A 9419-nucleotide genomic window follows, 5' to 3' on the forward strand; every position below is an offset into this window, starting at 1 on the left:
TACTACGTGTAAATCACACAACTGCCACGCCACAACTGATACGGCGATAAAAGTGATGCGAATGCAGAACAGGGGGAAGCCCCCGACTGCGTTGTGAAACGCAATTTCGCGCAAATCCCTGTTTTACCGGCACGTTCGGTCGGTAACGCAATAGAATTGAATTCGCGTGATAAAAGCGAAAATTGCGTAATCGTGACCTCTTCACGCGTTTATTTATAAGTGGGTGAGTCAGATTTGAGTTTATTTACCTATCTTTTGCACCAATCACGAATCACGGTCTGTTTTTAGCTGAGGAAAGCCACATCAGACAAGAGTCCACCCAACTGTCAAAACTATAAAAGTTAACCTCAAACGTTTCAAGTTTCGATTATCAGTGAAATGAGTCTGCAGTGGACGCTAATCGCCGGGTTTCTCTACGTGGAGATCGCTATCGTGCTTCTATTGGTGCTGCCAGTGGCTAGTCCCAAGCGATGGAACGCCTTTTTCAAGTCAAGGTTTCTGCAAGGGTTGCAGAGACAGGCGGGGATGTATTTTATGATCCTGTTGGCGATTCTTGTCCTGTTCCTGCTTGACGCCATCAGGGAAATGCGCAAATATTCGCAAACAGGTGATTATTAATTTTTTATGAGTGTTTCTAGAATTCACATTTCTAGAATCCGAAGAACAACACAGTCATTTGGACCGCGAAATGCAGGGGAGTATGCGGCTGTTTAGGGCGCAAAGGAACTTCTACATCTCCGGATTTGCCTTGTTTTTGTCACTGGTGAGTAAAATGCAATCAACTCAAGTACTGATGATTGCACAATAAAATTAGAAACGCGCTAAGACCACAGGGCAAGGTCCAACTTCCAGGAATGTAATCGTGACTCAGAGCGATTAGACGCTGTCTAAAAATTTGTATAAAGCTAAATTATGCCAAGGACAAATTTTTACGGGGCAGTGAAATTTTGTGTTTGTATTTATGACTTTCAGGTGGAAATGCTAATAATTTCTCATAAACAGGTAGAATTCTTTTGTGTTTACAAATTTCACCATAAAGTCAAGGGTTTGGGTTAATGGTTTCTGGGAAAGGGATTAACTGTTGGGGGTATGGTCACTAAGCTGTGAAAGTAGTCTTCTCAAATTAGTTTTGTGTTTACTTTTGGATTAGTTTTGGTGTCTAGTAATTACAGCCCATTTTGTTTATTTAATAATTTCCAACTTTCAAGTTTATATTTATAAAGAAAAAATAATATTGCACATTAATTTATAAATGGATTTACATTTTATTTGTGTTTATTTAGATTTTACATTATTGGAAGATGACTGAGTTAAAAAAAAAGATTTATGTTGGTTTTCTTGAGGGAGGTTACTCTACAAAAAAACATATACATCTATTAAAATATTGTTATTACTATTACATATTTTCAAGTGGCATAATATCTCTTATCTAAGCCTAAAATGATTTTTTCCTGCTTTGTGTTATCCAACACCATTTAACTACTTGATAAAACATAAGTAATTTTTCCATTCTAGTTTCATTTCTAATTTTTTCGTGCTGTTAGAGTTTATGAATTTTTTAACATTTTCTCGCAGCGTATTTTGGATAATAAGAATTGGTTAATAAGAATTGCTCTTACGAAATTTTTGTAGTTCTTGCTTGTATTTCAAATATTAATTTGGGTTTATTCAAAATTTATTTGACAAATAACTAACGACCACCGAACGACTCAGGAGGAAAGTCAAAAATTGGTGTTTTTGGATGTCATCATCGCTAAATTGCGAATATTTTAACGAAGGATTTCAAAAATCGAGTCCCTGGTGATCTTATAATTTAAAAATCGAGTATTTCGCCAAAGCTATTTTTTTATTGCTCATTAGTTAGGTAACACAATTCAATTTTTAATAAATATTTAAATATTAAATGAGAACTAAGTTATTATACAGAGTGTTTTATTACTGATGATTTTGTTCTAAATTTGTGTTGGTCGATTTTTATTAATTGATTTTTGAAAAATTTAATTATTTTTTAATAATCGCAAGTTTTTTAAAAACATGTATTATTGCTCAAAATCTAAGATTCCTGGAAAAGAGAGATTTTTACCACTTTAAACAAAAATGTTCAAACTATAGGGCTATATTTTTTTTAGCTCATGGCAACCAAGAAAAAAAAATTAAGACACGCTCCCCATAGCAACGTGTTTTAAATTAAAATGTTCTAACAAAAAAATCTTGTATAACATTTACGAAAACGCTTAGAGTTCTAGGGTGTCTAGGTATAAAACTCGCATACGCTCGTTGCATAACCACAACCCTCGAACTTTAAGCTTGTGTTTTCTTTAAAAAATTAAATTATTTCTAAAATTAAGCAAAATCGACTAAAACATTAGTGCTAAAAACTACTTCCAAAAATACAAACAAAAAATAGTTTGTACTGTATCTAATTTCAAAAACAGGCGAGTAAAAAAAGATTAATTTTCTCTAACATTTAAAAGTTAATAATGGACTGTATGTTCCAATAACTATAGAAAAAATACGGTATACACCTTTTTTCTTAATTTTTTTAGGTGATTCGTCGTTTGGTGATCCTGATTTCATCCCAAGCCGCCTTGTTGGCTCAATCTGAGGCTTCAATGCGTCAGGCCCAAAGTGCGACAACAGCTGCTAAGAGTTTATTGGCTCAAAGGGGCGAAATTGCCCAAAATGACACCAACGAAGCCCACGATAAAGAGGTAATGACCGCATTTTTGTCAAAAAAAACATGCTCATGTGTTTCACTAGATTTCCGAATTGAAGAAGAAGATCAAAGATTTGGAAGAAGAGCTCGCAACTGAAGTAAGAGATAAAAACGCAATGAAGAAACAATCAGATAATTTGGCCAAAGAGTATGACCGTCTTGCTGAAGAACACAGCAAATTACAGAAGAAAATTACCATCAGTGGCGGTGATACTGAAACCAAGAAAGATAACTGAAAATGTGATGGTTGTAAGGCTGAATTAATCACGAGTAATGGCTTACTAGATTACTTATTATATTAATTTATGTTTATTTTGAGAGGTTTCTTTGTGTTGTCCATGTTTATGTTAATTTGGATTGTTATTCATAATTTTTGTAATAAAATAAAGGCACTATTAAAGTCGGTAATAAACGGTTTTTACTAAATATTTGGTTTATTATTTGTGTTAAGGATGTCTATAAATAGAATTTCCCGAATGTTAATTGTTGCCCCCTCTGTTACGTTGGCCCCCCATCTACCTACGTCATTGGCGGTTTGCCTTCCCTCGTTTTTTGCGTGTTGCCAACATGACGGCGTTAAAGTGGCCGCTAATTTGCCACAAAACGGACTTATTTCGAACCGGATTTTGCAAATAACGCTACAAGTTGCTAATTGTGGCTTTATTTGAAGTTATATACTTTTCTTGGTGTTTTAGTAGCACGTTTAGTTAAATTTTTCTCGCCGTGCGGTTGGCTGTCTGAGAGCGGGCGTCATCACGTTTCTGGCAGCTTTCTTCTTTCACATTGTAGTGGTTGACTCATCAGTTTAATCGGCTGCGTAAATTGACTGTTGTGTGCTCAAAGTGTCGTTTAGTAATTGCATTTTGCAGATCTTTTTGTTTCTGAGTATATTATTTGATTATCGTATGTCCATCCAGAATCTAAACACATTTGGTAAGTGGGTCTTGGAATTGGCGCAAGGCGACAACATGGCGTCTTGGCGATTCGCGATTGTCTTGGGGGCTGATTTCAGGCTGTTTCAGACCCCTTTGCTGATGCAAGTAAGGGTGCAGACGATGATGTTCAGGACGGACTTGTTCATATAAGAATCCAGCAACGAAATGGTCGCAAGACTCTAACCACTGTCCAAGGGCTTTCCTCCGATTATGACTTGAAGAAGATCGTGCGGGCATGTAAAAAGGTGAGTCTTCCAAGCAGATTAAGTTCAATATTGCAAAATGAAGTACTCCCACATTTCATTTTCCTGTCAGTCAATTTTCGATTCTGGCGCCGTGGCTTGGTTGTGCGACGAACTAAATTTGGCGGCAAATTTGAATACTTCATTGCTATTTAAAGAAAATGGTCAGAATGGCCAAAAAATTTCAAAATATTAAAAATTTCGACAAGCTAAAACCCACTGTAGGTGCCCTAAGAAGTAAATGTTTGGACCAAATCTCGTTTTATTTTTAGTTATCGAACTAGTTTTATTGCAACACTTCCTTCATAATTTGCATGGATTCTTCAAACTTGTGCATTTCTCTAAATACTATGTTTTTTAAAATATTTTGTCTAATTTTCAATCAGTTATCAGAAAAAAATTAAGAAATTTAGCACCAAAATGGGCTTTCAGAAGCACTTTAATAAGAGAAATTACTATTCTAAAGATTGCGGAAACATATTCCAACTGTTCTTGAAAATGTTGTCGCAAATGGATGAAAAAACAGGACTTGGAGTTTAAAAGGAATCTAAATGAATAACAAAATGTTACTTTCCAAAATAATGATTTTAACTAGGCAAAGAAATCTTTACTCACTGCTGCTCAAAAAAAGCAGAGAACTCTGTGGGTCAATAGTTATTGGTAGTGGACATACAATGACTGAAAAAACATCATATTTAGTGATGATAATGAATAATTTGATTTATACTTGGAGATTCTGAAATTTTCCAAATCGAGTTAAGAAGTAATCAAGAGATTTTTCACAAAGACTGTCTCAAAGGTATTGCTGAAAAATTCAATTGTGCTTTTTGTTACACAGCAAAACTTTTAAAATCATTTATGATTCGGTAATTTTGACATTAATGTTATGTCTTGGCCAGCAAATGAACCTGATTTAAATATCATTAGGTCTTTTTGGTACAAAATGGAAAGTTATTTTAGAAATTTTCCTCAGTTGGCATTAAAAAATTCCACAATTCGAGCCGTAGTTGAAAGCTAAAACAGCTGTCACAAATTACTAAAAAGTTTTTCTATTTTTTTGCTTTAATTTTATGTTAAATATTAAGTGCTTTCATGTTTTTTTTAAACAGATCATTAGTTACAAAATTAACGTACTTCAATTTTTTTGAATAAACATTCATTAGCTTTACTTGCATTTTCCTTGCAAAAATATACAGGGTGTATCAGAGAAACGTGTGTTAATTTGACCACTTAATAAAACTCTTCAAATATAACTTTTATTAATTATTATTATTAGATTAATAATATATAAATTAATAATAAAAATATATTATTAATTACTATATTCATTGTTTTCCTCCTTTCTTTTGTCCAAACGAGCCACCCAATGTTTAATAATCAGTTTGTATTCCTAGCAATAATTTTCATTGTTATTTTAAATTGCTAAAATTGTCTGTTTCTATCACAACGAAAATAGTTCGGCTTTTTTATTTTTGTACCCATAGGCGGGTAAACGTTTCAGTATGTTATCTTTTCCAAATTTTAAGTAAATTTGCAAAAATTTTATTGAAAAATTACAAATAGAAAAAATGTTTTATTTGTTGAACTCTGTAAACTGTTAAAATTAACTGTGTTCGTCCAAACATTTAGTTGTTAGGGCTCAAATAAAATTTTAACCTGTTGTTTTCTAAAGTAAGAAATAGATTTTGTCGTATTCCAAACTTTTGGTAATTTGTCGGTTTTTGAGCGATGAAAAAAGAGCACAAAACAAATAAACACTAGTTCAAAAAGAAAAAACATCACTGATAAGCATCAGAAATTCAGTTGAAAGAATTAATCCGATAAGTCTGTATATGGAATACTGACAGATACAGAAAAATGTCAAAGTGTTATTTTGGTACAAATTCTTATTATTTAACGACCCAATTCCATTTTTCGATTTAAAATTGGATTACAAATATCGCTAAAAATAGAAAAATAATTTTCGTTATACTTGCCCTTGTCGTCCCCTTTAGCCTTAATATCAAACTGGATTTTCAAAACGTCAGAAAACAACAGTGACAAATTGAAAGTGAGGTTTTATCTAAAGGCCGTTTTACATGGAACGTTTAAAAAATTGCATAGAAACTGCAATATTGTGTTGTTTTATTTTTGCCTTTTAAAGATGGGTGAAGTTGAAGTGATGCGTTTGTTTGTTTAGGAATTCGCATGTAATGGTACTGTGATCGAGCACCCAGAATACGGCGAAGTGCTTCAATTGCAAGGAGACCAACGCGAAAACATCTGCCAGTGGTTGACAAAAGCGGGTTTGGCGAAGCCCGACCAGCTCAAAGTCCACGGCTTCTAATGTATCGTCGACGCAATAATTTCTGCCGTTTTAGTTACACATAAATATCATCAGCACATCTCGAAATCTTAGTTAAATGCTCGTCATGCCCAGGTAGTATGTATCTGGGAGCCTTTGATGTCTTTAGAGAATTCGTTACTGTTATTACTCCTTTCATTGACAATGTAATTTTCACATTTTTTTTACTACTGATTAAAATTTTATAGCATTGCCCGTAAACAAAACTGCGAATGCGATGAGCGGTTTTGACGTCAAATAGTTTTAAATTGTGCCTTTCCAGAAATTCTCCTTGGTTTTTTTGATTGATTGATTTGTTAATCCTCAGTAATTGATTTAGTTGTAACTCAAGTGTATAAGTAAATTAATAAATGTCTTATATACGATTATGTGCTTTGTTTTTTTACTTCCAATAACGGGGCTTGTGAAAGTTGCCAAATTCCATTAAATATCGGTCATTCAGAAGTCAAAAAATACGTTTTAAGATGACGTCGCATTTTACCGAATTATTTTTTTGAAAAATTGTAAAATTAAATTAATGATTAGATCTCCTATTATTTTTTTGAAGTGCACGAATAATTTATAACAGGTAATTTTGAGAGAAAATGCAACGTTGGCGTTTTTATAGTTTTGAAACAGCTATGTATGTAAAAAATGGTTAGAAGGTAACTAGAAATTGCTGCAGAAAACGCAACTTCGAAAATTTTAATAACAACACTCCTAGTTTATAAAAAATATGAATTTAATAATTAATTATTATTTAACATTTGTTCTTTTATTTTTATTTCTAAATCCAGAAGCTTCATCCGTTTTTGGTGTTCCTCAATATCTCGCAAATTTTTTTCTGTGATAACGCTCTGTTCTAACTTACTTTTTTTTATTTCTTCCTCGATTAACTCCATTTTTTTTCTGTAAAATTCTTCTGTGGTATTTTCAGATATTTCACTTGGATTCTGGGATATCAAGGTTCGTAATTTTTTTGGAGCGTAAGTGCTCCAGTCCCCTGTTCTTTTTTTATGTGCTTCCTCTCTACTTTCCTAACACACGACAAAGCAGAAGGTATTTTCTTGAAGAAAAAATTGATCATAATAATACATACCTGTATTTGAACACCATTATCTACTACCTCCAAGCTTTGTTCTTCATTGGCTGATGAGATCTAAAAATGTGATCGTGTGAAAATATTTTTTTCATTTACCATTGTTACTCAACCTGCTCATTATAATTAAAATGTTTATTAATATTTTCTAAACTGTACGTCGAAGAATTCTGAAAAAAAATCTTTATTTTTTAAACCGATTGGTAACTCTCCCAAACCTCCTCATAAACTAATTCCTTTATGTCATCAGCCGAACTAGAATTTTCTTCTACTTTTATTTGATCGTTCTACAAATAATGTAAGTCAATATAAATATAATACCTACCAATAAGATACTCTTACATCCAATACGCAGTCAAAAGGATCTTCTAAACCCACGACGGTCGCAGAATTAATAATTCTGAGTACAGCTTCAATCACAGGGTCCAAATCTAGGGTCTGTGATGGTCCACCCTCTATGCCCCGCAAGTAATTTTTATTACTTGCTGCTATTTTTCTTGCTTTACTTTTCATATTATCATATTTATTTTTAATTTGCTCCACATTTCTTGGGCGTTTATTTTTTGAATTAAATGCAATCAGTATTTTTTGCCAAGCCTCATTCTGAAAAACGAATGGGTATGTATACCAATTATATAGATACGTTTCAAAACTATAGAAATGCCAACGTCGCATTATTTTCTTTCAAAATAAGTTGTTATAAATTAATTGTTCATACACTTCATATAGTTATTAACAAGCTTAAAGTTCGAGGGCTGTCGTTATGCAACGAGCGTATGCGAGTGCATACCTAGACACCCTGGTGTTATTAAATTTTTTTTTAAGGATTCGTATATTAAAAAGAAGGCTTGGAATGTTACCAACAGAAATAAATAATAGCTAATGTAATTCATAGTTATAACGAGGGATTTAATCATTCATAACTTTTTTATATTTCTATCAACCTCATATAAAAAAATAATTTGATAAAATGCGACGTGGGCGTTTTTATACTTTTGAAACAGCAAATAGTGCCACAATTTGGTCCCAGATGCAACCAGCAGAACAGTTGAATGTTTCTGTTGCATTGCTTGCAACGAACAGCATAAAGTGCTTAATCTATGCAACCAACAAAACGCTTCATACCAACTTTGGAATATCACTAAACACTTAGGGACTTTTTGTTCATTAGGGACCAACATGGGGCGTGCACTTTTATTGGGTGTTTTGTATGTGCGTCAGCTTTCTGTCTTTTTCTGTCTGTTCTGTGCCCTGTGTACCTTTTCAGCTAAATTAAATTTATCGGTCATCTTGCATTCGATAGTATTTTTGTATTTATTTATTTCATGAAGCAACGAAAGCTCTTCCTCCTTGGAAAAATTGCTTCCTCGGTTCCTTCTTTGCTTGTCCTGCATCCTGTTATCCAATGTAAACAGTAAACACTAATCTTTGGACACAGTTTTACACTCACACACACTTTGACAAGCACAATGTTTGACTAAAGCTGAGCGAGGTCTATCCAGAATGCGGGACCAAACCGACATAATTTATATTTAATGGTCCGTTAGCTAATGGCGCTGCAGTATTTGAAACGTAATAACTTAACGAACGTTTTAATGTCTCCATTAAATTTAATGTGCAATTAGATGGCGCATGTTAAGTTTAAAAATCAATGAAATGGAGTCATGGCTGCATGCAAATAATACTAAACAAGATAAACAGAATATTACAGGCAGATTGAGCATTAATCAATCCTAAGGGCTAATGGCCGATTTCATGGACAAATTTAATCCTTTGCTTAAATATAATGTCGACTTTATTTTATTATTTTTAATGATTCTTTAAGGCCAAAGTCTCAATTTTCGCCCATGAATGTATTTAATTCTCCAATATTTTTAATTACGTAAAAATTTGCAAATTAATTAAATGTTGAACGAACGAAATGTAATTGAAAGTAGTAGTTTGTTTTCTGAGAGTGGTGATCACCGATCTCGCACATGTCAAAAAATGCTAACAAATATTATGATGATTCTTTCCATATTAACTAGAATTTTGAGATTCTGTTCCAATGATGTTGTAAAGACGAAAAAAATATGATTTCTGAAAAAAATACTTTCAAATTTAT

The 9419-nt window shown here is 33.0% G+C and overlaps 2 protein-coding genes and 1 non-coding gene across 3 annotated transcripts; 2 read left to right on the plus strand and 1 right to left on the minus strand.

Moving 5' to 3' along the window:
* The first annotated feature begins 93 nt into the window (after positions 1–93).
* Positions 94–3142, plus strand: LOC661484 (uncharacterized protein). Its single transcript, XM_064355283.1, has 5 exons — positions 94–223; positions 289–607; positions 654–763; positions 2547–2711; positions 2761–3142. The coding sequence occupies exons 2-5, from the start codon at positions 379–381 to the stop codon at positions 2950–2952; spliced, it is 696 nt and encodes a 231-aa protein (XP_064211353.1). The 5' UTR covers positions 94–223; positions 289–378; the 3' UTR covers positions 2953–3142.
* A 315-nt stretch (positions 3143–3457) lies between these two features.
* eIF1 (eukaryotic translation initiation factor 1) lies at positions 3458–6605 on the plus strand. The gene is made up of 4 exons (XM_015978059.2): positions 3458–3533; positions 3586–3649; positions 3739–3896; positions 6073–6605. The coding sequence occupies exons 2-4, from the start codon at positions 3622–3624 to the stop codon at positions 6217–6219; spliced, it is 333 nt and encodes a 110-aa protein (XP_015833545.1). The 5' UTR covers positions 3458–3533; positions 3586–3621; the 3' UTR covers positions 6220–6605.
* Positions 6606–6937: 332 nt separating this feature from the next.
* LOC103314699 (uncharacterized) lies at positions 6938–9072 on the minus strand. The gene is made up of 6 exons (XR_010335401.1): positions 8575–9072; positions 7658–7918; positions 7534–7602; positions 7429–7485; positions 7316–7375; positions 6938–7253 (listed from the first exon to the last, which is right to left on the minus strand). It is a non-coding gene; the product is annotated as an uncharacterized LOC103314699 (transcript).
* Between the last annotated feature and the right edge of the window lie 347 nt (positions 9073–9419).

This window comes from Tribolium castaneum, chromosome 1 (genome assembly GCF_031307605.1).
Source record: "Tribolium castaneum strain GA2 chromosome 1, icTriCast1.1, whole genome shotgun sequence".
NCBI lineage: Eukaryota > Metazoa > Arthropoda > Insecta > Coleoptera > Tenebrionidae > Tribolium > Tribolium castaneum.